We start from the raw sequence: 27762 nt of genomic DNA, 5'->3' as shown, positions 1-27762 counted from the left end.
CTGTTACTGGTACTCGTCCTAAATAAAAGCCATATTTTTCTTTTTAGATTTAAGTCATATATTGTTGATAAAAAAAACACATACAAGAATACAATAGTATTTTTTCCCAGGAAAAAAATTGTAGGCTTACTATTTTAGAAAAAAAATTCAGAAACATGGTTTGGTTTGTTTTTTTAGATTTAATTTTGTAATGTTTTTTGTGAGAAAAAAAAGACAAACTTGCAAGAATAAAGTCCTATTTTATAGTCATATTTTTTCAATAGTTTAACATTTTTCAAAAACAGATTTTTTTTTGCAGTTACAGTATACATTTTTTTTTAAACGAACACAAATAAAACATTTTTTTTTTTTTAGGATAACATTTGAATGTTTGTGGAGAAAAAACCCCCCCAACTTTCAATAATAAAGTCATATTTGAGCAATTTTGACCACATTTCCACTTCCAACTTGGAAACATATTTGGGGGAACAAAGTTGTACTCTTACAAGAATAATGTTAGTCGAACATTTGGGTCACTTGGAAGTAGTCCAAAAAAGTGGAGCGTATATTTTAAATCCAGCCTTCGAGGATCCTGAACAAGGTTAAAAAAAATAGTGTGAGGGTCCGCACGTCCGCTCCACTAACCCTCCAGAGGAGGCCATTTGTGTCTCACCGCGTCTCCTCGTCCTCAGTGCTCCAAGAGTTGTGGCCGTGGACTGAGGAAGCGAAGCGTGTTCTGCCAAAGCGCCGACCCCGGAGCGGCAGCGGTGGTGCCCGACAGCATGTGCAGACAGAACCTGCGACCCAAAGCCCAGGAGAGCTGCGTGCTGCGCCGCTGCCCCAAGAATGACAGGCTGCAGTGGACGCACACTTCCTGGGGAGAGGTAAGAACATGGAGGTTGTGGTGACCCACTTCAAATATGGAGGCCACGGCCTCAAAGGAACTTCTCCTTTTATGGACTAGCATGTCACGCTGAATTCATAGAGGCTACGTATACATGTACTGTATGCAATATGCTCATGTGTTACACTTGGAAGGACATTTCAGGCAGGAAATATAGCATATGCTGGAATAAAACTTGGAGTTGTATAATTATATTGTCATAGATTTTGAAAAAGGTCTATATCATTTTTAAGAATAAACTTGTATTTTGTAGAGAAAAAAAATGCATATTTTTAGAAATAATTTATTTTTAGTTTTATTATTATTATTTTCATATATTGTACTCTTAAGTACAAAGTTGGATTTTTGCGAATAATAAAGGTAAATATTTTTTGAGGGAAAAATTATTTTTTTTTTAAGGAAGAAAGTTGTATGTTTTAGAGAAAATGTATTTTTTAAATAATTATCAGAATAATATTGTAATGTACTGTGCATTCACCGTTTTACTGATTTTTTTGTGTATAAAATCAAGAAAAAAAGTTATGAACTTAGGAGAATTAAGTTGTATTTTTGGAGAAAACATGTTTTTTCTTTGTGGGGAAAAATTAAATCACATGATATATTTGTAGAAAATGTATATTGGAGCATTTTTGGAGAACTGGGAATTTTTTTTAGCAAAAAATAATAATAATTCTGTGCATCTCTATTCACAGTTTTACCCATTCATGTTTTTTAGTGGAATCGATCTCAAGCTAATAAAAAAACAAAACTCACCTATTAGTAATTTTTGTGCTTTTTCTGAAATGCTGTTAGAAACCACAAGATCCTGCCAAAGCCTTGTCTAAATAGGAAAGTAGTACAATAATTGGTGCCAAGGAAGTATGTTGAAGTAATAAATCACCACAGAGACAAGCTTGTCATTTTTTAAAGATGAGTTAGAAATTATATTTAACTGTTTAGCAATCATAGTTTGTATTTACTTTACTCGCAAAACAGACATGTTGACGACATTTTTGAATTTTTTGTCTTTTAGTGCTCCACATCATGCGGTCCTGGCCTGCAGAAGCGAGAACTCCGATGTGGGGAGAAAGACTTCCAGGGAGGGTAAGAAGTCTTTGCAACAATATCACTTGAGTCCGCAAAAGTCAAATTCAGTCATGCACTGTAAAAAAAAAATAAAAAATTGAGGCAACTCAAAATTTCAAGGAAACAAATGGCTTTCTCGCATTTCACAAGAAATAAGACTTTATAAAACTAATTGTCCCTTGTGTTGTTCCAACAACTTAAAGATAAAAGTAAAAACAACACAGCTTATTGTTTTGGAGCAAACAACTTGCTTTGTTACGCTAACTAACATTGTTGCCATAAATATCGATCATTTAAACTTAAATGACTGCTTTAGATGCAAAAAAATACAACTTGTGTTTTTTCCTATTGTGTGTTCCCGTTCGTCCCTTTGCAGGCTTGTGGAATTTCCCGTGAGGAGGTGCAGGAACCTCGCCAAACCCTCGGCCGCTCTGCAGCAGGCTTGCGACCGAGGTCCGTGCCCCGAGCTGGCCCGGGTACTGGCGGGCAGGACCGTCCCTGGCGCTGTGGTGTCAAGCTGGTACTCGTCTCCATGGCAACAGGTACCCATCATTAAAGTGACACACACATTGTTAGAAGTAAAAAAAAAAGTAAAATGGCAAATGATGTATGGCACAAATCAAATGTTTGGACACGTCGTCTCATTCACTAACATGCAAATGTATCTGTAGGCTTTTAACTGGTATTGCACATGCTAATTTTTTAAGAATATCATAACTTGATATAGGCATTAAGAACAACTTTGAATGGGAATAAAGTTGGACAAAAAGTCTTACAAGAATAAAGTTGATTTATTTTCAATGAAACAAGAACATTTATGACCCCAGAATTGTTGCACAATTTTCATAGAAAAATAAATGCAATCTTACAAGAATAAAGCCATAGGGGGAAAAAGTGGTTTTGTTTCAGAAAAAAAAATTATATATAATTTTTTAAAGAAAAAAAAAGCTATAATTTCCCCAATTTTTATATTTTTATGAAAAGAGTTTTAGAAAACTTTTTTTTCTTCAAGGACAAAGTTATGCAAGTTTTTTTAATTGAAGAAATTAAATTTTTTATTTTTCTTGGAAAACTTTTTTTAAGTGAAGGTTAATTATATTTCTAGGGAAGAAAGCCTTAGCAAAAAAAACAACAACCTAGTTTTGAGTGATTTTTTTTCTTCAAGACCCTTCTGTATTGTACAAGAAAGTCAAAAAATTTTGACTGAAAAATTCTTATTAGTTGAAAGGGAAAACAAAAAATTAAAGAAAAAAGTTAATTTAATGTATTATCAAGAAAATACATATATTTGAGATTTTCGAGAAGTTTTCTTCATTTTCATGAAAACATTTTTAATCTTATGGTAATCAAGTATTTTTCCCTCCCCCCCAAAAAAACATTTTATAAAGTTTCATTCAAGAAAAAAACTGAAAAGTAATTCAAGGAAAAAAAAAAAATTCTGAACAGCCAAAAAAAAAAAGCCCTGTTTTTATGAACATCTTTTTTCTGAGAGAAAATGTAATCAAATGAAAAATATCCTGTTAATGGTAATGAAAGAGTTCATGATCTGAACCAAAAATGTAAATTATTGACTGAGGAAAAAAAACAAAAAACGTATACATGCACATATTTGAAAAACCTTTTTTAGGGCAAGAAAAAAAAATTAAGAAGGTTTTCCTTTTCAAGAAAAGTATACTTTTGATTTGATTTTACAAAATGAAATGTAGTGAAGTTAATTTCCTCAACAAAAAATCCAGATTTTTTTTGGGGCTTTTTTGCCTTGATTAACAATTTGTGTGAGCCGTGTTTGTTTGGCGTTTGCTCTCCTTGCACTGCTCTGTCATCAGCAAGTCAACACTCAGCGTGGGCAAACTGTGGGCAGCATGTTGCGTGTTGCTGGTCCTCATTTATTATGCATCACGTCTTAAGGGCAACCTCCGATAGTTTGGATGCGAGCGTGTGATTGCCGCCCGTTACCACTCGAGGAGATGTTTTCGCCCACATCTGGCCGCGGGGCGACTTTTTCATTCTATTTCTTGTCTTCGTGCTTTCTCCTTCTTCTACTTCTTCCTGGAGTGCTCGGTGTCCTGCGGCGGAGGCGTCCAGACCCGCGCCGTCCAGTGTCTGCATCAGGGTCGCCCGGCGACCGGCTGCCTGCTCCACCAGCGACCGGCCGCCACGCGGGCCTGCAACACTCAGTTCTGCCCGCGCCCCGCCCCGCCGCCACAACACCACAACCGTGTCACGGCCGTCGGGAACACAATGAGAGGTGACGTGCTCCCGAGTGACGATGTTGCTCTGTCGACGGCGGTGCTGAGACGCCGTCGTGTGTTCCTTTTCTCTGCAGGCGACACGCCCTGCATCGACCGCTTCAGCTGGTGCCACCTGGTCCCCCAGCACGGCGTTTGCGGCCACAAGTTCTACGGGGATCAGTGCTGCCGGTCCTGCACGGGCAGGAGGCTGTAGAGCTCGCCCTACTGAAGAAGGAAAAGGCCTCAACACCACCCCCCCCCCCCCCCCCCCCCGCCCGAACCCCATTGAGGCGGGCCTTTTAGAACTCTCGAAACGCATGGAACTGCACTTGACAGAATGTGTTTGTCCTTCCTGGAGTACTTGACCAATGAACTGAGTGAAGAAGAAAGAAGAGAAGATCAAGCAACTGGAAACGTAACATTTGCTGTCCGTGGGACATTTGAGCGCTCCTCCTTTGTTGTCATTAGCTCGCCAGTTTCATGTGTGTATTGAAAGGATCCGATGCCTTTATTTAACTTATTGCTCATGTTACATGATGTTGTGCAGTGGATCTGTGACGTGTAACTCACCCACTATGGACGTTCTCCACATGATGACATTTTGTATTTTTCTTTTTTATGAAGCATTATTAGCATTTGGTGCACTTCTCCTGGTCCTCTTTTTCTGCTTCCTGCTGCTGACGCACCACAAGGAAAACATGCTTTTGTGTGTGTCTCTCCCGTATCGCTATGATGATAATACAGCTTGATTGAGAAGCAACCTCTGTTGGTTTTTATTGTTGATGTAACAAAAAAAAACAAAAACAAAAGTAGATTTCTTTGCCACCACCTTCCACCGTAAAAATAAATGCTATCAACTAGACTTTCATTTACATAGACTTTCAAATAGATCAGGGGTCTGCAACCTGCAACCCTCTCCTGTGGATCTGTAAAAAAAATAAAAATTTAGATTTTTTTTTTTTACATATTTATTTTCTAGATTAAATATTCTTTACGTGAATTAAAAGATAAAAAAAAAAAAAAAAGAATAATTGACTTAAAAAAATATCCAACATTTTAAGTTGTCAGATAAAGAGGAATGAAAGGTAGATGGAAACGTTTTTAAATAACCTTTAAATGTCCAAAAACAAAAAAGATCCTGTGGATCTGTAAAAAAAATAAAAATTTAGAAATAATTTTTTACATATTTATTTTCTAGATTAAATATTCTTTACATGAATTAAAAGATAAAAAAAGAAAAAGAAAGAATAATTGACTTAAAAAAATATCCAACATTTTAAGTTGTCAGATAAAGAGAAATGAAAGGTAGATGGAAAAGTTTTTAAATAACCTTTAAATGTCCAAAAACAAAAAAGATCCTGTGGATCTGTAAAAAAAATAAAAATTTAGAAATAATTTTTTACATATTTATTTTCTAGATTAAATATTCTTTACATGAATTAAAAGAAAAAAAAAAAAAGAATAATTGACTTAAAAAAATATCCAACATTTTAAGTTGTCAGATAAAGAGAAATGAAAGGTAGATGGAAAAGTTTTTAAATAACCTTTAAATGTCCAAAAACAAAAAAGAAAGGCAGAAAACTACCGTAAAATGTCCATGAAATTGCCAAAAAATGTCAGCAAATTGAATAAAAAAGACAGAAAAGAAAATGTTCAAAAAGTAACCCTAAAATGCCCCAAAACGAAAGAAGAAATCCCAAAAATTACCATACTTAGAATTGCCCCCCCCAAAAATACGAAAACTGATTTTTTTTTTTAAAGAAAAAAATATTCTTCAAAAAGTAACTTTAAAATGTCCAAAAACAAAAGAAGAAATCCTGAAAATTACCATAAAATGTCCACAAAATTTCGATTTTTTTTTTAGAAAATTAATAGCAAAAAAGGCAGAAAAATGTGTCCAAAAAATAGCCAATGTCCAAAAAGGAAGAAGAGACAAAATTACCATGTTATGTCCATAAAATCGCCCCTAAAAATGTCGTAAGTCGGATCTATCCGAGTTCCCCCAGTTCCGACCTGGAAGCGTATGAGGCGAAAGTAAACAACTAAAATGGTAGATAGTAATACATTTTTTTTTATTTTGGTCCTCAAAACTCATTTTGACTTCCAGCAATTTAGCTTCATTTATTGTTTTTATCTTATTTCATAAGCATTCCATACAGTTTAGTTCACCGTATAATTTCATGCAGGGAAATAGCGGCATACTGTCACGTACGTTGTGTTACGTGAATTGATGTCCAATACGTATGAATGAAGAAAGCTATCTAGAGTTTTATAGCCGAGTAAATTGTGTTTTACTTTTCACGGTCTGTGAAGTGGAATTTCCGAGTTCAGTTCCGCGTTCCCGTACACGCTTTCCGGTTTGAACTCAGAAAAGTCCGACTTCGGACCATCCTCGAATGCAGCATGATTACCGGTAGCTATGGGGCACGTACGTACATTAGACACACTGTTTCCTTCATCACAATGTTCAAACGATTTGTGGCTCCACACACATTTTTGGTTATTTATTTGGCCCTAAAATGGCTCATTTGACAGGAAAGGTTGTTGACCCCTAAACGAGACATTAGCATTCACAGTGATCAAGAGCGAGCACGTGCTAAATGCTAACAGGTAAGAAGATGAATAGCCGCTGTCTGTTTGCATGGACAGAAATCAAGTGTGTAACAGGAAGGTGATGCCCACACCGCCTCCGTCCAATCTATCCAATCCAAAATGGAACCTGTCGCCCTTAATCCCCTCCGCCTCGCCTGATCGATGCAGCTATTTCGGCCCTGTATTTTCACATTCCCCCCCGCTCCATCTAAGGGCCCGGTTGTTATTTTCCCACCTCCAGCTTGTCAAACACCCCCCCCCCCCTCGCCGCCCCGCCTCCACTGCCAGCCTAAGGCGCTCGTTTGTGTGCGCAGTGAACCCTGATAGGACCCCCTCAACCGCTGCCAGTGGACCTGATCACATCTTAAGAGAGTCTCATCATCCTGCCTTTAAAATATCCATCTCTCTATTTCTCCGAAGGCTTTACCGCAAAAGCTGCCAGAAGGCGACACACGTCTTTAGCCTTATCCAACTCCCCATGCGGATCATAACACCTCGGAGTAGATCATTTAACCTGATCTTACTAGAACCCTAACCAACACCTCCCTTTAACCCTACTTTTGTTCTTATCCTGGGTTTGATTTGTGATGACATGCCCCACTTGGTTATCATTGGCTGTAGGTGATCATCTGTGCTGTGCAAGGTTATTGTACCGGTAGTTAACGAAAACCAACGGAAACACTAAAACTATAAAAAAAAAAAATATATATAAAACGAAAATACTTTTTAAAAACTGTAACTACATTTTATGTTTACAAAATGAAAATGTCCTTTGTTTTAGTTGATAATTAATTTAATACATGAGCCTTTGGGATGATGTTAAATGTGTACTTATTTCAATATTAACCGGAATAAAGACGTTTGAAAGTGCGTGTAAGTATTGCGCACAAGTAATACACATAAAAAAAATTGTTTTAAAAAGGAAACTAATACTGAAACTAAACAAAAACTAAGCTTTTTTTAAATAAATAAGTAACTAAAACTAATAAAAACTATCAGAACCACCCTGGAAACTAATTAAATTTAAAAAACAAAACTCAAAACGAAATAAAACAAAAGTGGAAATTCTATAATAACCCTGGTGCTGTGTTTACTTTGATGTGCTCAGTAGTCGACTTGTGACTGGTGTGATGGTATGTCGTTTATTATTTTAATCCCTTCAAACTATGTCTAGCAAAAAAAAAAGAAGAAAAAAAACTTAAGTGGTCGAACAAATATGTGCATTATGAATTCCCATGTAGCCTTTTACGGATAGCATGGTGTTCCACAGGGTTCAATTCCGGGGCTTCTGCTGTTTTCATTGTATCTGCTACAGCTGGGTAAGTTGAAGAGAGCAAGACTTATTTATTATTATTTATTATTAGTGCATTTTCCCCTTCTCTCTTCAATGACAAACTACAAATATCAGCATCACAACACGTGTTCACTCAAAGCGCTTTTCTCCCGCATGTGGATCACGGTGTCGACGGAGCTTTTGGACGTGAGGAAGAAGATGAGGTCCCCCCCCCCCCCCCCCCCCCCCCCCCCCCCCCGCAGCAGATCTAGCATGATTAACGGCTCAAACGACGGCTCTCGGCATGGCGGCGGATCTTTGTGCCTGTGTCACCGCCGGAATGATTTAAAAAGGCTGCAGTCAAAAAGAAGACCTGTGGATATCAGCGGAGCCGGCAAAGCCGTTAGCCTATTAGCCTCTTCTCTCCTATCGATCTGCCTGTTTGTTACAGCGTCTTGTCCTCCTCCACCTTCCCGTCACCTTGTCTGTCTCATTACTACCTCCGTCGGCCTTCTGAAAACTTTTGTAAAGTTTCCACTGGATGGGTTGGAAAAAATGTGCAGGTCTTTCACTTATTTACAGCTTTCTAATGATTTCTGCCAAAAAATGTCTTCCTTGGCCCATGTTGCAAACATTTGCATTTACATCAGACTGCTTAAAGAAAATCTGGTCAATCACCAAAGTTTTAATGGAAATACAAACATAAGTTACGAGATGAGATTGTCCCCATGCATATCAATAGGGGTTGTCTGTATTATTACCCTAACCAAAATCCTATCCCTAACCCTGTACAAAAAGCCCAAATAAGACGTCCTGTCTTTTTCCAATTATATTAGCTTATCATTTCTTTGTGTTCCCCCTTTTTATTCTCTTTTTCCTGCAACCCCCCCTTTCTCTTTTATTTTCAGGGCAATAAAACAAAATAAAACATTTTATTTGAATCCAAGTTGTTTTTCCATTTTTATTATAATTACTTTAGTATAAAAGTATAATAACATTTTTTTTGTTTATTTCTTCCCATTTTTTGTGTATATTATTTTTATTTTATTTTATTAATACTGTTCTTTTCTGACAGACATCCCAGCTAAACCACCTAAATGTGTTTTTGTGACTAAGACAAAAAGATTATTTAAATTTTTTGTCAAAGCGTTTTAAGATAGTTTGAACCTTTTTCTCTGCACAAACTATTCTGACTGGCGTGCTGAATTATTTCAAAAGTCCAACTTTTTGACGGTACGCGCTTCGTGCTGTTGTGGAGCGCTCTAGCCGACAGTTGACGCTGTCGAGAGCAGCCACGGCAAGTGCCGGCCACGCAAACGACGCTGAGCTGCAAGCCTGCTATACATTTGTGGCCTTAAAATTTTTCTTCTTTTTTTTTCCTTTTTCTTTTTTCTTCTTGGAGAGCTCAGTATTGTTCATTCGGTAATTTTACCGATTTGACATGTCATCATCATTGCTCTTTTTTTTTCTCTCCAAATTTTTTTGTAATAAATTTTTCTTTTTTATATGGGTGAGTATGTGCATGTGCGTGTGTGTGCGTGCGTGTGAGTGTGTACTCATTAGTTCACCTAAAACCTATTAAAAATCCCATACCGTTCACCTAAACTGAATACTTCAGAATCCAGCGAGAGTCTTGAGGTTGTCAGGAGACCCGAGGAAGGATCAAAGAAAAGAAAGGAAAGTGAAATCCAGCACCGACCAGACAGGCCTTAAACATTTTTTGACAGAAAGACAGATGTTTGCATGAAATTAATGGCAATTTTCTATTCTTCCAATTTCTAATTATAGTGCCTGATTGTAAAATGGCCGATACCATCACGAGTACGATACCTTAAAATAAGGCTGGTATCAGTACCGATACCGATACCAGGTATCCGTACTCGCCCATCCCTAAATATATTTTCATTATCCCGTGCCTGTGCCCACTGCACCTCTCGGGTGAACTCAATGAACTCAACCAAACTCTAAACCCAACCTCTACCAAAACACCTACTGTAACTGTAACCTGATCATACCACTACCCTAACCTAAACCCTACCCTACATCCTACAACCTAAAACTCCCCTAACTAACCCTATCAAACCCCGAAACACTAAGCACACGAAGCTTTAATTATCACCCTAACCCTGAAGTAAACGAAAAAGAGTGTTTGGTCACCACATTATGCTTGGCTGTGTAAATTACCACTGAATTGCATTTTTTGGCTTCTTTCTTCAATGAGAAAGTCCAATTTCAGTACCATGACTGAGGAGAATTGTTCATTCAAAGCTGTTTCTTGCTCCCTGGAGCATAAAGGTGATACGTAGCAACTATCTTTCAGAGCCTCACATCCATTGTGCACAAAAACAACAAAACTAAATTAAAAAGCTTCTATTTAGCGTATTTGTCTCCTGGAGGCTGTGAATATTATTGACCTGTGTTGTTTTGCTGCAACTCTCTCCCTCATCTATCTTGCTTTGAGAGGCCGGCCGGCTTGCCATCATTTTTTGCCCTGAAATGTGAGCATTGATTGGGGGTTCCTCCGGGGCCCCCCCCGGCCGGCAGACAGCAGCCCGCAAACGTCGCCCGGCTGCCGGTTAACCCGGCGACCTTGAGGAAACGGCAGCCGAGCAGTTTGCGACAAGGAGCTACCGACGTCCCCCCCCGGCCTCCCCGTCCTGTCCTCGTCGTCGTCTTTTGAGTCTCATTCGTCCTCGCCCTTGTTGTTTGCGAATTAATCAGAGCAACGCAGAGACGCTCATCTGTTCCCCCCGTGTTGATGTTTTGTCCCGCCCCCCTCCTCCTCCTCCTCCTCCTCCTCCTGTTCCTGGGAGACGCTGCGCTTTGCTTGACATCAATTTATTCATGTCGGAACACGCACATACTCAAGACACACACATGCTCCGAGTCTGCCTTTGCAATGACATGACATGCTTTAAGCCGCCAAAAGTATGGAAGACCGACCGCCCTGGTTGAATTCATGACATGGTCACTAGGGGGCACTGCTCACACACGGGATCCTCTTGCGCTTTCTCTCTGGTCTCCAATTCAAATTGCAGGAACAACACAATCCCAGCACAGTAGATGGCAGATCACGCGCTCACAACAAAGACAAGTCGACGCATGCACATAAAAACGCAGCTTGACGGCTCTTACCTCAAAACAGCGTCGGCGCTTTTCCGCGGCCTTACGGCGGCTGATATGCGGATTTCCTCGTGAGCGGTCATCTTGCGTTTGTTCTCTTGGAGATTAAAGAGGAAAAACAGATAACAAAAGAAACGATTCAAAGATAAAAAAAATAATACAGATATCAAATGACCTTTAACCTCAGTTAACCCTGCCCAGCTTGTAGTGAAAACCACCCAGGCTATTAGTATTGCAGACATCCTTATGGTCAACATTAAACCGTAAGACTGGATATGTGGCGGCACGGTGGCTAACTGGTTAGCACGTCCGCCTCCCAGTGCAAAGGTTGTGAGATCAAGTCCGGGCTTTGGCCTTCCTGGGTGGAGTTTGCATGTTCTCCCCGTGCCTGCGTGGGTTTTCTCCGGGTACTCCGGTTTCCTCCCACATTCCAAAAACATGCATGGCAGGTGAATTGGACACTCCAAATTGTCCACAGGTGTGATTGTTAGTATGGTTGTTTGTCTCTGTGTGCCCTGCGATTGGCTGGCAACCAGTTCAGGGTGTAACCCCGCCTACTGCCCGAAGCCAGCTGGGATAGGCTCCAGCAACCCCCGCGACCCTTGTGAGGACAAGCGGTACAGAAAATGGATGGATGGATGGACTGGATATGTGTCAAAAAGAGCATTTCAGATTGTCATTTTAGATCTCATCACTTTTGCCATTCATGCTCAGGGGGTCCTCGAGTTACGTTCCTACGCTGGCGATGTAACCCGAATTTCATCGTCAAAGTCCATGTTTACATCAAAATCATCATTTGAAAACATGTTTGCGCGACCCGGAAGGACATTCATTGCTAACGGACGGCAGGGCGGAGCTAATGCAAGCGTAAACACGGAAATGTGACGCGCCTGATGGCGAGCCGACATGCTTGATGGACGTCCGTTGCTGGAGGTAACAACGACACAATTTTAACTTTAAAATGGCGTCACAACTGTGGGAAATTAATGAAAAAGAAGGTGCTACATATGAGGCACGGGCGTCGTACGCAGTGGTCGCGTACGACGCCACTTGAGGACTCTCTTTATATTATCGGCAACTCAATTCAAAAAGAAGATTTCAGATGTTTACAACTGCATTCTTCCCATCCAACATTGTCATTTTAGATCTTAAACGTCACTTTTGCCATTCATATATAAAAGTCTGCAACTCAACTGTAGATATCTGAAATGAGAAACGCCAATGTGACGTCATTGTTTTAGATATCCCAAAATGAGTTTCAATGAGGCAAAACGGAATTCCAGATATCTCTTCCTGTTGTTTCGACAATTTTTTTTAAAGCAGGCTCAACACCCACCTTTTTAGTTTAGGGTTTTTATTGGTTTGATTAATATTTTATTGATTTTATTTTCATTTATTTTTTTCATTTTACATACCCTCATTTAGGTTTTATATATTGTATGTGTATAAAAAAAGTTTTACACACACACACACATATATATATATATATATATATATATATATATATATATATATATATATACGTTGTGCTTTATACTCATGCTTTTACCTTCACGCCATTTTATTCTACTCTCTTGACTCAAAATCATTTATTAAGCTTTTATTTATTCCAAAGACATTGTTAACTCACATAGCAACAACAAAAAAAAGAAGCTTGCTAAAAATCCAATAACATGAGCTCCCAATGCTTGGCAATTGTGGCCTGGAAAGCAACTGAAGTTGGACTCAAGCCAGTCTAAATCATCAGAACGTCAATGGATTGAGAAATTTCAAACAATTCATCCCGATTGGCTTGTTAAACCCAACGTTTTTTTTTTCCCTCCTTAAATCGGCGACTCACACTTCACACGAGCCATGACTAACCATTTCCAAAGTTTAATTAGACATTACATCAATAAAAGCTTTTGTAATAAATGGTCCTTGCTTTTAATTTAGGCGGGTGCAGACAGGCCAATGGAGGGCACCCCAGGGTGTATATACAGCCTCCGAGGGGGTTACGAGGGGTCGGGGGCCAAACAGGCGCACCACTTATCTTCCCATCTCGCCTTGTCTTGAAACTCGTGACTAACTGCTGGCTTTTCCACATTTGTTTGCGTGATTTGTTTTTAAATGACTTTTACAGGCACTTGCACTGTTTTGCACGAGTTGTGGTTTTTATAGATTAGCACTTTGCACTGTCCTGTGTTTCTCAGGGTTTCCTTTTCCTTTCTTCTCACCCCCGCTTCAGTCTTACAGTATTTATAGCCTGGTTGGACACTTTTTCCACTTCCTTCTTATCACCCCAACACTGATGGGGGGGGTTTTAACTCGCCATGATTGTACCCCAAAGGCTAAAAAAAGACATGCAAGCCATTTAACCTGTCCGCAGTTGGCCAGTGCATCGTCAGTCTCCTGGGAGGGGGGGGGGCTAACGTCTTACATTTCAGAATTTTACCCCTAACAACCTAAACCCTAATATTTGAACCTTAGCCGAACCCTACCCCTGACATGACTTCATCACAGTTTGAGAGATTTGACAATACTGACGTAGTGCACATGAGTTTAGGTGGCACCCAACAAAAGAGATTATAATATAATTGTGACGATGACGATGATGATGATGATGATGAAGAAAAAGGCCTCTTTTAACAAACGTCTGCCTTGATTAGTCTTCAGCAGCCCGGAAAATTCTAAATATACTTCCCCCCTCTCTGCGTCTTTTATTCTCTCTGCGGTGGGTGTGAACCTGTCGGCGCCGATCACAGGCGAGATCCGAATTCAAATGAAGCAAATCAATCAAACGACTCTCCCCCCCCCCCCCCACCCCCCCCCCCTCCCTCCCGCCGGCGGCTGCCATTAAAGACTAAAGCTAAAACCGGAATGTTTGCCCGCCTCCCCTTCGGCGAGCTGTGAGATGGCTCAGGTGTGCGCGCGTCTGGCCGGTTTCCGTTTCCTGGTCATATTTGCTAAAGCTTTACAAATCGCCCCCCCCGCCCAGCGGTCGCTCAACCGGCAGGACATCCGGGCCATCCCACCGCCATCCTTGCCATGAGCTCAATTAGCCCGGAATTAAAATCCCGCTTCACCGGATGGGATCCATGTGGGGTAGTGCTCCTTAATTACCGCCACTCTCTGCGTGCTGATTGTGCACAGGAAACAAATTCCGCACAACCGCTGGCCCACTGCGGTTCTGGTGTTTTTTTTTTTTTATAGAATCCTTTCAATCAGCAAGTTGATGAACATTTTCATTTCAAGCCACACTGTCGCTCTGTTATTGCGCAATTTCTCAATCATTAAAAAGACCACAGATGACAGTTTTAATTCCCACACACAAACAGAAAGCGAGAGTGTTAGGGGTTAGCTTAGCATTAGGGGTTAAAGGTTAGGGTTTGATGAGTTATTAACATTGTTTTTTTTAGTTTCAATTTATATTTTAGCCGTTTTGGATTTAGTTATAGCAGTATGGCTCAATGAATAGAATTGTATTTTTATCTGTGTTATTTTCATGAGAGAAAGGGCAACGGGTTTATTCCATTTGCTATCTAAAAGGGAGTTTTAGTCTGGGGCCGGTCTCTGCCGGTCGGAAGAAGGGAGTCACAGGCTTATTATTATTGTTTTTCTCTAATCTGATTTATACCCATGGGAACAGATTCTCTTGTATTCACTGAGTTGTAACCAAATGTACTGTGGGTTGATGGGTGGAGACTTTTCGGATTCGCCCACTTTTCAATAAATAAGGATGTGACGGAGAGCCGCAGACACAACCTGATGGAACACGGCTTCAGTGTCGTCAGCCTTTTGTCATCAGAAGCTTCTGATAATTATTTACCTTTGCAAAGGGACTTCTTCACCAGGATCTCACCATTCAGTTAATTGAACACGCAAAGAGTACAATACTTAATATTGTCTACTCTAACAGGTTCAAGAGTTGACAAATCAAATTTAGGAGCATAGACAGAGGAGCATTTCTCGCTCTGGTGGGAAACGTAAACGTAAACAGAGCGCTGAGGACTGTGGAAGTTGCAAATCAAGAAACTTGAGATTTGCCCGTTGCCTCTGACCTCGCGGCAAACGTAAAGCGTCTCGGCTAATGACTTGTTTTATTGTTAATGATACTGCAGGTGTTAGTTTTTCCCTATTGGGTGCCATAGTTACAGTATGTGTGCGTTTCATTTTGTTGTAAGCGCTTTGTTTAGTGACCACCCTGTTTGTTTACCACTAACGACGAGCTCGTTATGAATTTGCCACTGGTTGTTGCTTGCGCAACATATGAATCGCTTTCCAAACTGTGTCAACGTTGCCGCAGCGCAAAACACAAGCAGCGAGTGCAGAGTAACGCCGTTGCGTTCTCATTCATTATCCTGCCAAGTGAACATTTTCTAACATACATGCTAGCAAGCGCAGATCTTTGGTAAGTATCATATATTTCCTGTTACGTTTTGGATAATGTATGTGTTTACGGCTGCATTTTTAAAAGTACGTATTTGGATTTAAAAAAAAATAAAAATTTAAATGGAGGTCTAAACTACGACACCGTATTAGGTCCACGTATTAATTATTTTTTTTTAGTTCTGGTGGGGGGTGTCTGGTCGGTGCTGGATTTCACCTTCCTTGGTTTTCTTTGGTCCCCTCGGGTCTCCTGGTGTTCGGTTTAGGTGAACGGTATGAGATTTTTTCTAATAGGTTTTCTGGTGAGCTAACAAATACACGCATGCACGCACGCACATACACATACTCACCCACACACACACACACACACACAAAAAAAAAAAATAAATAATAATAATAATAATAATAATAAAAGAGCAATGATGATGACATTCCGAATGAACAATACTGAGCTCTAGAATAAAAAAAAATATTATTTTTTTTTTTTAGAGGGCAGGGGCAATATTCAGAGAAAAAAGTCGCAAATTTGCCACTTTATAACGTTTTTACAACTTTTCGTTTGGGTTTTCAAATAAGGAGATCGTAATGGCTTTAGCAGAGATTAACCACATGATGTTTGAAGCGTTGGGTACTGCCAGCGACAAAGACGCCTCAAGCATTTAAGTTGATTTGTTAAAATAAAGATTTACTTGTACATTTATGTTTCCAGAATTATTATTTACACATTCAAACATTTTGGTATTTTTTGTACAAGTAGCTAAATTGAGTAAAGTATGCTAGCTCGTGATTGGTTAGTGTTTAGTCAGCTGATAGGGAATCAGGAAGTGTTGTCACTCTAGCTGCTGTGTATGACGAGTAAAGTTTAAATTAAGAATTAATTTGTCTCCATCCTGCCTTTTTATTTGGTAAAGTGTCCCATAAAACCACCAACGAATCCTCTCACTAGACTATAGCTACGCTACGTGCATTTCTCTTAAGTTTCTGAATGTTTTTTCTCTCTCGCAAATCTGCCACTTTATAAAGTGGCAAATTTGCCCCCACCCTCTAAAAACGTATATATTTATACGTGGCCCTAATACGCCGTCGTTCTAAACAAATACAACATACATGAAATATTGTCTATAGATTAATATGCTTATACTGAATCGACAACAATGTCCTTATAAGTACATACCAAAATATGCCCTCAACAAATAATTAAACAATATCACATGTTTACACACAAAAAGAAAACCACATGCTAATGTTCAAATTCATAGACATTCTAGCATTTACATAAATATGTGTTTTTGCTAAGTTCCGGATAAGTAAGAGGGTTTGGAGTTCAAGACCCTGTAACGTGATTTTAATGATTTGTTTCTAAATACATGAAATACGTTTGAACGTGCAAAGACCGAGAGCAAGTTTTAGTCCCTGAATTATTGAGATAAAACTCACAGTGATCGGTTCCTCACACGAGCACATACACGATAAATGGGATACATGTCGCTAAGTGCAGTGTGAAAAGAGATACTGATTTGAATCTCTTTCCCGCATTGTGAAATCATTGCTAATAATTATTGTGAATAATCAGAAACATGATCTTCATATCATAACGTATATATTCATTAATTATTAATAATAACATATTTTAAGGTTATTTTAACTAAATTTGTCATTTCAGAAGTACTCATAGCCATGCATTATACACATAGCAAACAAGCATTTTCTTTGACTTTTCTACAGCAATTAATCAAAAAGACATATCAGCAATTCGTATCAGTAACCTGCTCGGGCCGAAATTCCAAAGTAAAACAATCTAACATGGTTTCCGTTGAGTCGTTAAGTGCCTGCGGATAAACTCGTGTCACGCCTGTCGCTCAGCGAAGCGGTCCCGTCTAATGAGATGCTATGCATGTCATGTCATGCTGCAGCCTGAAGAGCAAGCCTCGTCGCCTGCGTCCCATCTGCTTGGCGACTTCAATGTGATTTGGACAAAATCAGACACGAAAATAACTACAGTCTGTACCAGTTAATCTCTTGGTGCTCACTGAACTGAGCTCTCATGTGGTATTGGCTTTTTGATTATGACGGATTCTTGAATATTGACTGAAATGTGTGTTTACTCTGGCTCCTGTCAATAAACTTGATTCAATAACACGTTGTGTGCATCCTTAAATTCCATCGCTTTTTTTGAAGACTGCTTTTTTCTTTTTTTTTCCTCTGACCACATATTGATCGGTTTGTGATGATAAATGCAAACATGACAGCCACTGATGGTTTTTGATGTTCCACTTTTTCTCCGATAAACAGATTACATTTAAGCCAAGACTGCATTCTGATGTCACATTGACAGAAAAACTCCTGGCATACGGTACGAGGGTTTCAAGTTTGGGATTCAAGACGGGATTAGGGTATTAAATTGGGTCTTCAAGTCAGCGTTAGGTTGTCAAAGTATGCCACACCTTTTAGAGGCACATCAACACACAAATACTTCAAATTTATGAAACCATTTTTTTTTTTTTAAATGCAGTGCTTTTTTGGCCACATTAAAAAAAACGTACCGAATTCCAATTCATTTCAATGGGATACATTTATTTGATTTGAGTACCTTAAGTACTTACAACCAAAAAGAACAAATTAAACTTGTAAGTCAATGTGCCACTGTTAGGGTTACTAATTTGGTTTTTCAAACTGCCATCTATCTTAAGACAGGATAAGTGTTCAATTTGAAGTGTCATTTCGTGCAGCGAACAAACACGAAGTTAACAAAAGGACGCTGAGCATCACTTCATGCAGAAATAAGGCGAGGCTTCCCCTAAGAAATTAAACAGTAACAGCTCCACTAATCTCGGCCTTTTGTCTCTGCACCTGTGCGGAGCGTTCAAAGCCTGAAGAGCCTCCTTGAACGTCCACCAATGAGCCCAGAAGAGCCTCTTGCTCGAAGGCCCTGAAGTAGGCGCCAATGCTGGGGAATTAGTGGTGCTCGATGCGGGCACATGCACGTCCTTGTGTTATTTCAGTCCCGCTTCTTTTCATAACATCAACAGAAAGACGAGTGAGGCGGGAAGCATTTTGTGCTGCTGCTTCAGGTGAAAACCGCGCTGGAAAACTTCCATCGGCTCGTCAAGTCCAAGGACAAGGAGGGTCGCGGGCTTGTGTGCTTTGATTGACGGGTGACAGCCCGGGCGAGCCAAGGCGGTGACATGGCGGCGAGGGACCGCTGCCACCAAAATGGTGAGAAGGAGGAGAGACAACATCTAAGGTTACCTTCAGGATGACTGAACATCAAACAGAAGTTTGGTGACTGAAGACTGGATAGTTTTTTAATTTTTTTTTTAAAATATATTTATTTTATATATTTTTTATTTATGTATTTATTATTTTAAAAAAAGATTAGTTTTTGCAAAAACAACTTTACATTCGACTACTCATGATGTAGCATCGGGAAGTTCAGTATCGTACTCAAGGATACTTCGACGTGGTCGTCATAATGGCATGGGCTCGAACCCACAACCTCTAGGTTGCAAGACGACCACTCTACCACTGAGGCACGCCGCCCCAGGCGTTTAGGTGTTTTGAGTTTTTAATCGTTTTTTTAATCGTAATTAATCGCATGACTTCAATAATTAACTCACGATTAATCACAAATGTTATATCTGTTTAAAATGTACAATAAAATCCATCCTTCCATCCATCTTCTGCCGCTTATCCGAGGTCGGGTCGCGGGGGTAGCAGCTTTAGCAGGGAAGCCCAGACTTCCCCCTCCCCAGCCACTTCAACCAGCTCCTCCAGCGGGATCCCATGCCGTTCCCAGGCCAGCCGAGAGACATAGTCTCTCCAGCGTGTCCTGGGTCGTCTCCGGGGCCTCCCGCCGGTGGGACGTACAATCAAATATTTTTTTCCTAAGTTTTCATACGCTTGTTAGCGTAAAAGTGGTAAAAAATGTTAAACTAATAGAAATGTGGCTGCATCTTTTAGTTATTGATACAGTAATTCCATAATAATTCATAAAATTGAGTTAATATTAAAACGATGTACTGTACTGTAAAAAAAACGAGTGTGATATTGATTTGTGTTGAGGTCATTTTTTTGCCACTAGGTGGCAAAATTGCATTTGTAAGACATTGGTGACAGCTCAGTCCATTTTTCTTTTCATATTTATTAAGCTATCTAATCTTTAACATGAAGTAATTTGTGAAATTCTGCACATTTTTGAAATTGTAAAATACAACTTGACCACAGCCTCCACAAATATATGCATAATTATTACATTTATTACTGCTAATTTTTGCCGTGGACGTGTCTGCGGTGTTGCGACTGGAATTCTCCCAGTACAGGCTTTCCAAGTAAGGGGTGGTCATTAATCGCACATTTAAAAAAATCAGTGGCGTTAAATCAACTTTAAATTAACACACTCATTTTGACACCCCTAGTTTTTAATAAGTCTCTTTTTTTTTGGATGGAGTATAGGATACATGCGGCTGAAATGAGTTTCCTCTTTGTTTTTGTTGATTTTGTGATCAAATTTTTTGACTTGTATGCTAGATGTGTAGGCCACCTACTGGTTGAGAAATGTATAGCATCTTCCTGGCATGCCTCTCACTCACACACACGCACACACACGCACGCACGCACACAAACACGCACACACACACACACACACGATTGGAAAGCTCCAGACAGCAACGCTTTCAAGCTGTTTTTAGCACGGAAACAAAGTGTCAGTCAAGGCCCGATACTTGAATCGTCCAACTCCCTCTTCCCTGCGTTCCCTCAGCTGGTGCTATCTCAAAAAAAGCAAGAAAAAAAAGAAAAAAAAGCAAAGCAGCCTGTTGAGCTGCTGGTATTTGATCAATGGGGCGCCTCCCTTTGTGCTGCTAAGCAACACATAAAAGAGGCCGTTATCGGTTCGCCAACATCAGCCGCAGAGATGTTGGAAGCCCGGGAAGGAGGCGGCGGCTCGCGGGGGCCCAGGTGGCGAGGGGTTGGCGAAGGGTGGGTCAGAGCCTTGCTACGAGCTTTTACAGCTGTCACCAACCATCTGGAGAGAAGCAGTCAGGAACGGGGGGAGAAAGATTTGTGAGAGAAACGGTGTAAAAAAGAAAAAGAAGAGAAAGGCGTTGTGATGGTGCCAGTGATGGAATTGGACACCGGCAATGGCGAAGGGCAACAAGCGAGCTGCCGCCCCGCAGCCAAATGAGGCAGCGGGGAGACATAAAGCGGAGCATTCAAGAAGAAGTCGTGGATGCGTTTAAACGGGGCTGGAGCCAAGCCACCGCCAAGAGCACCTGAGCGCCCACAAAGACAGCAAATGAATGCATCTGTGGGGGCCTTTGATACATGCTCGACATTCTTAGTGTTGCATTTTCCATGTAAGAAGCGCTATTCATGTTAATATTGTGTTTCTTTTTGTTTGGATCATTTTTGATACATTGAGCATATTTTCTGCCCTTCAGAAGTTCACCGTTTGAGTTTGTGCAACCTTAGAGCGCCCTCCAGTGGTTGCTTTGTTCATTGTTTTGGTGAGAAGAGAGAATTCCAATGCGGCAGCACGCAACTTTTATATTTAACTCATTCACTGCCATTGACAGCTATAGACGTCAAAAATTATTTTTAACTATTTCTATTAGTTTAATTTTTTTTTTGCATTTTTGTTAAGAGTATGAAAAACTAAAAATTATAATTTTTTTGTACATTTAGAAAGATTGGTGATTAATTGTGATTAATTGTAAGTTAACTAGTGAAGTCATGCATTTTAATCGCCTGATGCCCCTAACTTTTCATTTTTTTTTAATTTAAAAAAAAGATTTATTTGTTAAAAAAAAAAAAAAAAATCTTTTCTTTCTTTTTTTTTATTTAAAGAAAAGATTATTAAAACATTTTTTAATCGTAATTAATCGCATGACTTCACTAGTTAACTCAAAATTTTATATCTGCTCTAATACAAATAAAAAAATTCTAGGCTTTCATACTCTTGTTAACTAACGTGGGAATTTTTTTTTAACTAATAGAAATAGTTCAAATGAATTTTTGACGTCTTTAGCCATCAATGGCAGTGAATGAGTTAATATTTACAATTTACATCATTATAGTTACTCTTTGACAGAGGTGTTCATTGGTCTGAAGTGAGTGCCATACCCAGTGACTATTTAAAGAATGGCATTTCTGCAGATTGGGATTACAATTTGAGGAAAACAAGCATTTCTTATTGGATCAATGTGGCAAAAAAAACTAGCGTGCTTATAAAAATAAATTGGCTTGTGAAGCGTGACAATGCTCGAGGGTGAGGTCTTTATTTCTTTATTTTGTTTTTCACTCATATGACTTGGGGGCGATAACGGTACGGCAAAAAAAAAGGCTGACGAGACGCAAGTGCACATATCAACTGCAATTAAAGAGCCGCCAGCGTCGACACAAATAGTGGCGCTAATTTACTAGACGGGAGGCGGGGAGGAATTTGGAGAATCGTTTGACGACTTGTCTGCTCCTTCAGCGTCACGCCTGCAGGGGTTGCCCTCGAGCTGAGGTTGTAAACAAAAAATAAATGTTTCAATTCTTATTTTTATTAGGATGAGGCCAAGTAGTTACAAAAAAAAAAAACTTTATTTGTCCCAATTACACAGACAGCCCTAAAAGAGGGTGACCAACATTCACGGTTCAGCCGCACGGTTAATGAATGAAGATCAAGTGCCCTGCGTGATATTCAGAAGCCATTTTGTGCGTGATGGCGGCGGGATGGTCGGCCGCTAATTTTTTACAAGTCTGCTTAATAAGGCTCTTGACAAAACGGCGGGTGACGAGCGCGTTGGAGATTAAATTTACGGCGTCGTTAACTTTGCTATTGTTAAACGTTAATGGCTGACGAGCGCCCGATTTTGACGTTTTATTCAAGTATAGCCAACCAATCTCACATCCCACTCATTTCCCTCCACACCCAAAGTGTCAATGAGGTGGCGCCATTTTCCAGGTTAAAAACAACTACTATTAATATTAATGTACGGTCATATTAACCCCTCCATAAATTCAAATTGCACCAACTCGTTTTTTTTGTTTTTACAAATGTAGCCTACTGCTAGTCATTCTTACAAGTAAATTAACAGTGAAATTATTCATTGAAGAATATCATTAAATAAATAATTAAAATCATACGTTAGCATAACAATTCATTAGATTGCAGTAATTGCACGTGATGGATTTTTTTTGTTGCAAAACAAGATCCAAAATTGTCCTACTATTGAGGGTTGATAAAAATTATGGATTTTTTCACATTTCACATTCACCTGTAACTAGAGATTATTTAAAAAAAAATGTGTAGTCAAAATTAATTGGTGACATACTGAAATCCAAAATATAGTACTATAATGTAACATAAAATGACAGTAGATGCACTGTAAATTACAGTACTGACTGCCAGTATTTATTTATTTGTAATTTTTTTTTACAGTTCTTGAGGTGACTTCCTGTTCACACATGCAAGGTAGCATATTCCGGCATCCTGCCGTGTAGATGTTAATGAGGTTTTGATATCATTTGGAGCCCAGTTTGCCATCTTTGACTCACTACCTGCATTAAGAAATCAAGCACGTTTATCTCTGACCCAATTTGTTGCACTCGCTTTGTGAAACACCGTGAGCTCTTTACCTCCAGCTGCACTGGAAAGTTGTTTGTAGTCCCGCCCGCGCTATCATCTAAAAGGATGATGTTCAAATATCTGCTAAGGAAACTATTCCACCATCTAAAATAGTGACTTTGTCTTTGGTGCCCTTTAGCTATTACATTTTATGAGCAGGTTTTTTTTTTTTTACTTGACTTTTGCTCTTTAGAAGTGATCTTGTGCTCCTTTTTGTATCCTGGTACAAAAGGCGACAAGTATTTATTTTAGTGATCCCCGGCACAATCCTTCCCTAAATGAATTCAGAAAGTTTGAAAAAAAAATATATATATATTTTTTTTTTCACCCCTTTCAAGCATTGTCAAGAAATAGTGGAGTTTTTATTAAGACACAAGAAAACATGCCCAAAATTGAACATGAAGTAAAAAATGTTGACTTGAATCACAAATTTGCAGGCCTCTTACTCTCCTACTTGGGAATTAATTAGCCCCAGTCAGAAGCAAGTATCTAAGACAGTCGTGCTATGTTAATTTGCCAAGCGATTTTGCCCACACCATCTCATGTGGGCTGAGCATGGCGTCAAAGTTTGACGATCAATTTGAGAAACGTTTATAAGAAAAGGGAATGCGAGGGCCCTTTGCTGCTTGCAGCTTAATTAAAGTTTGGAAGCAATATATTTTGAATCAGTCCCTTTGAACAAATGATTTATGTCAAAGTTAGCCTGGGATCTTTGTACATTTTTGGGACCGTGGGTACGCTCTTCCCTCCCAAATGCCCCTCATGTCTCTTTTGCCTCAGCGTTTGATTTTTGAAATAAAAAATAAAGACAGTATATCTGTGGTGACAGAGGAGACGAGCGTCAGATCTCCCAAAGTCTCTGAAGTGAAAGCAGGAAGAAAAAAAAAAGACTTCCTGTGCGCAAGAGATTAAATCAAATCTCCTCTGTGATATCAAAGATTAATAACATTACACGCATTGGACGGTGCTAATCCACCAAGTAAAGTGAGACAGATTTATTTCTACATGAAGACACACAAACACACACAAATGTCTGCTTGCATTACACTTCAGTGCTTTTTAGTTTGCCTGAAACCTACACAAGTGTTCCTGGCCTTCAAAAAAGATTATTGGCTAATTTATCAAAAATGATTACGCATGCATGGATGAGTTTTGAAATGGATTTTTTAATCAATGAAACTCATTAATTGTTATAGCCATATTTAAACAAATGTACTGATTTTAACTGAAATATACTTCAGTTAAAATATATTTATTTATTTATAACATGCAGCTCCTGTGTACGGTTTTAAAATGGAATTTACTTTATTTAAAACAAAGCAAAACTTTTTTTTTTCATCCTAAAAAAGAAAAACTACTGGATGATATAGATTTGTAGACAAGATTAAAAAAAAACGTTTTTTAACTGGACATTTCCAAGCGTATTTACGTTTTGTCAACTCAAGTCACGAGTCATGAAAACAGTGACTTGAGTTGACTGGAGTCCAAGACGCAATATAGACAATCCCCGTATTTGCAGAAAGGAATATAAACAGTCGGCAATATTTTGTATGTCATATTTACTGTAGGTGACCTTCGGAGACAAGTTTGTCCCAGACATATTGTTCAATTGCTACCAAATTGGAACCAGGTGTAAAAGACAGATGGACGGTGCTAAATGGTGAATTAGTTGAATTTTTATCATTCTGTGAGAACATGGTGGCGTAGTTTGATAACTCGCTATAAAACAATAAAACTCTAAAATCTGTGAAATTAACAAGGTCAGCTCCAAAAGCTCGTGTCATTTGGCCACGTGAAATTTGGGAACTGTGTAGATCTACAAAAAAAGAGTTTGTAACGTTCATGCCCCTAAAAGTGCGCACAGGAAGTCAACCATTTTGTATTGAAGCAGCCATTTTGAGGATCTCTCCAAAGACATACTTGGCCTAAGAGTTGGTTGACTGCAACCAAATTTGAACCGTTTCCTCGGCGGATGGATGACATTTAATATTTATTATTTTTAAATCCAAATCTAAGGAAAAGCAGAGGATTAACAAATTCTGCAAAGCGACTGTGTTCAATCTAAGAAGTTCGACTGTATTGTACAAGGTCAGATGGCCATTAATGTAGATGATATGGCTTCTTCTTTTATGGCTGCTTATAGTTAATATTCAGGCGGAATCGTGATGAGCATCGACGTGTAATAACGATATCAGCCGACATGCAGCTGCAGTAAATCATTAAATCAATATTCTTTTCATTATCTCGCTGGTGTTCTCAGTCCCCTAATAGCGATGCCCGCAGGGACGACGTTATGTACGTCTGATCCTTTTTGTCCGCCTTATTTGTGTGCTCGTTACAATTCATCAGGAACGCTTCAATCCATCACGTCGCCAACACCATGTGCGTAATTGTGTCTCTCGACAGAGGTGTCCAATGTACTCATAAGTCGCAAGTACAGGTATGTGTGAAAAGCAGACTCTGGCAAAAGTCGATTTTGTGATTCAACTCCGACACTTCAGTAAATGTGAAAAAGTAGACCCTGAAATGTACTTGAGTCCAAAAGTAATGAGTAAAAAAAGAGTTTTTACGAGAGATATTTGATATCACTTTTTTTTATACCAGTACGAATATTCACTCTGAGTACTCACTGATACCGCTAATACTTTTGATGTATAAAATTGTATTTAGAACAATGACAACAAATTGTGTACAAAGACTTTCTGCCACAGTATAGCGCTACTACTGCAGAGGATGACTCATTCGATGTCAGATTTGTTTGTCTTCAGTATCTGTGGCTGGTATCGGATACCTTAAAATACACAAACTAAAACACATTTACTGTTGGCTGCTGCTGTTTTTTTCATCTTAAGTCTCTAAGGCTCCCACTCAATCAATCAATCAATCAATCAATCAATCAATCAATCAATCAATCGTTCACTTTTTTGTTTAGTGCAGTAACAAAGTATTTCTTGCCAGCACTGCTCTTCTTCATGTATCCCTCAAGGGTAGTACCACACGCATTTACATGTGTCCGTATGTGGCTGCAGACTGGAATGACCAAAGCTGCTGTAATAATCACAGATAACAAGATGGAGGCTCACAAAGTGAAGAGCCATCAAACCCGCGTGCGCGAGCGAGCATAGCGCCGGCCTCTATCTTCCTTCCGTGACCTTGTCTCCATACCGTGTAGCTGTCGTTGGCTTGACACCAGCGCGACAATGCTCTCTTGTGTTCTTCATTTTTCCCAGCATCCCTATCAACCCCCCCCCCCCCGACCCCCCTCTGTGCCATCTGCCTGGGTTGAAAGGGTTTTAATTTGTGATCCAATCGCTTCACTTTGGCTCGTAATGCGGCCGCATTCTGCAGCCATAAAGAGTGTGTGTGGGGGGGGGGGGGGGGGTTGGAGGGTGCTGCGTCTGGGCGGTGTTAAATGCTACCTGTCCCCCCGCTAAGCCAAGAGATAGCCTTTCGCCTCTCGCATATAAGTCCGCCGTCGCTGTCATCTGCTGCGGTGGCGGAGGCTGATAGCAAGGTGTTGATGGCAGGCATTAGCGATGAGCGGAGAGGCTCACATGACTTCAGATTTGCGACCTGCTTGGCTAAAACCTACGAAAGGCTTGACTTTGACTAAGTAGTCATTAGACTGGAGTTGACTTAGACTTGATGATTCTAATCACTTTCAAGATAGGGCGCCTTTTCTTTCTTTTCTTTTTTCTTCTTGTAGTGCGTGCAAACTTGTCAACCTGTGGATGAAACTGTAAACACCAGTTTCCCTTTTTATGTGTTTTATAATGTATATTATATATATTTTTAGTGACTAGAAATTAGTTTTACAATACGTTACATGCGTGAAGGACGTACCGTGGCTGAGAAGTTTGTGCTGTTTATTTAAAGGGGAAAAGTCAAACGCCCCCAAGTCCCCCCCCCTTGTACTTTTCTTTACGTCTTTGTTACTGATGTCAAAAAATGAGTTAAGCAGCAAAAACAATCAGTTTTTATCAATATCAGAAGGCGGCCATTTTGCCACTCTCTGTCGATTGAAAATTACATCAGGTCTCAGGTAACAACCAATCACAGCTTAGCTTCGGAAAACAGGTGAACTGTGATTGCTCGTTGTCAGAGCCCTGAGCGACTGTGATGTCATCTTCAGTCGCCAACAAGTGGCAAAATGGCCGCCCCCTGACATGGATAAAAATGTCTGGATTTTGCTGCAAACGTAACATTAATCAGGATGTCATATTTAGGCTAGTGAGGCCAATATAACATATCATTGTCAAGAAATGTTTTCGGTTGATTTCTGTCAATTGCAACTGGCTGTCGTGGTGATAAGTGTCATCTTCGCAGCTACTAATGATGACATACATGTAGAATTAAATGCAGCTACAAAACCGTAAAAACCGTGTGATATTAGAAGAGTAACCGGAAAAGGAGATTGGTTGCGACTCAAAAACAAGCACATTTGAACTCACACGTTGCGGGCGTCACTGCTAACACAGTCGGCTATGTGAGTATATTCTGTGTCTTCTCTTATTCTCTCGTGTTGCGGTGGCTCAACTTGACTTCCTTCAGTTTTTGGCTCCAGAAACTTGGGACCTGATTGAAATGTGAAGGTTAAGACTCGAGACTTATTTAT

The 27762-nt window shown here is 39.6% G+C and overlaps 2 protein-coding genes across 7 annotated transcripts in view; one reads left to right on the top strand and one right to left on the bottom strand.

Annotated features, from left to right (window-relative positions):
* The window catches only part of adamts18 (ADAM metallopeptidase with thrombospondin type 1 motif, 18), a 56462-nt gene extending 51523 nt beyond the window's left edge, over window positions 1-4939 (top strand). For 5 of the 6 annotated variants that reach the window (XM_086070849.1, XM_086070848.1, XM_086070852.1 and 2 more), the window contains 4 exons: window positions 672-863; window positions 1896-1966; window positions 2325-2490; window positions 4004-4939. In XM_086070849.1, coding sequence (XP_085926975.1) covers window positions 672-863; window positions 1896-1966; window positions 2325-2490; window positions 4004-4393 — 819 coding nt within the window. In that variant the 3' untranslated portion in view covers window positions 4394-4939. The remainder of the gene's footprint in view (window positions 1-671; window positions 864-1895; window positions 1967-2324; window positions 2491-4003) is intronic. The other variant, XM_086070847.1, reaches the window with a different exon arrangement.
* A 3242-nt stretch (window positions 4940-8181) lies between these two features.
* Window positions 8182-27762, bottom strand: part of LOC147176656 (uncharacterized) — a 36621-nt gene continuing 17040 nt past the window's right edge. Inside the window, exons 3-4 of the mRNA XM_086071334.1 lie at window positions 11180-11264; window positions 8182-8368 (exon numbers count right to left, since the gene is read on the bottom strand). Coding sequence (XP_085927460.1) covers window positions 8182-8368; window positions 11180-11264 — 272 coding nt within the window. The remainder of the gene's footprint in view (window positions 8369-11179; window positions 11265-27762) is intronic.

Source organism: Leptonotus elevatus, chromosome 3 (genome assembly GCF_054856555.1).
Source record: "Leptonotus elevatus isolate MCC_2025b chromosome 3, RoL_Lele_1.0, whole genome shotgun sequence".
Classification (NCBI taxonomy): Eukaryota; Metazoa; Chordata; class Actinopteri; order Syngnathiformes; family Syngnathidae; genus Leptonotus; species Leptonotus elevatus.
Note: the sequence above shows the minus strand (reverse complement) of the source record. Positions and strands in the feature narration are given on the sequence as shown.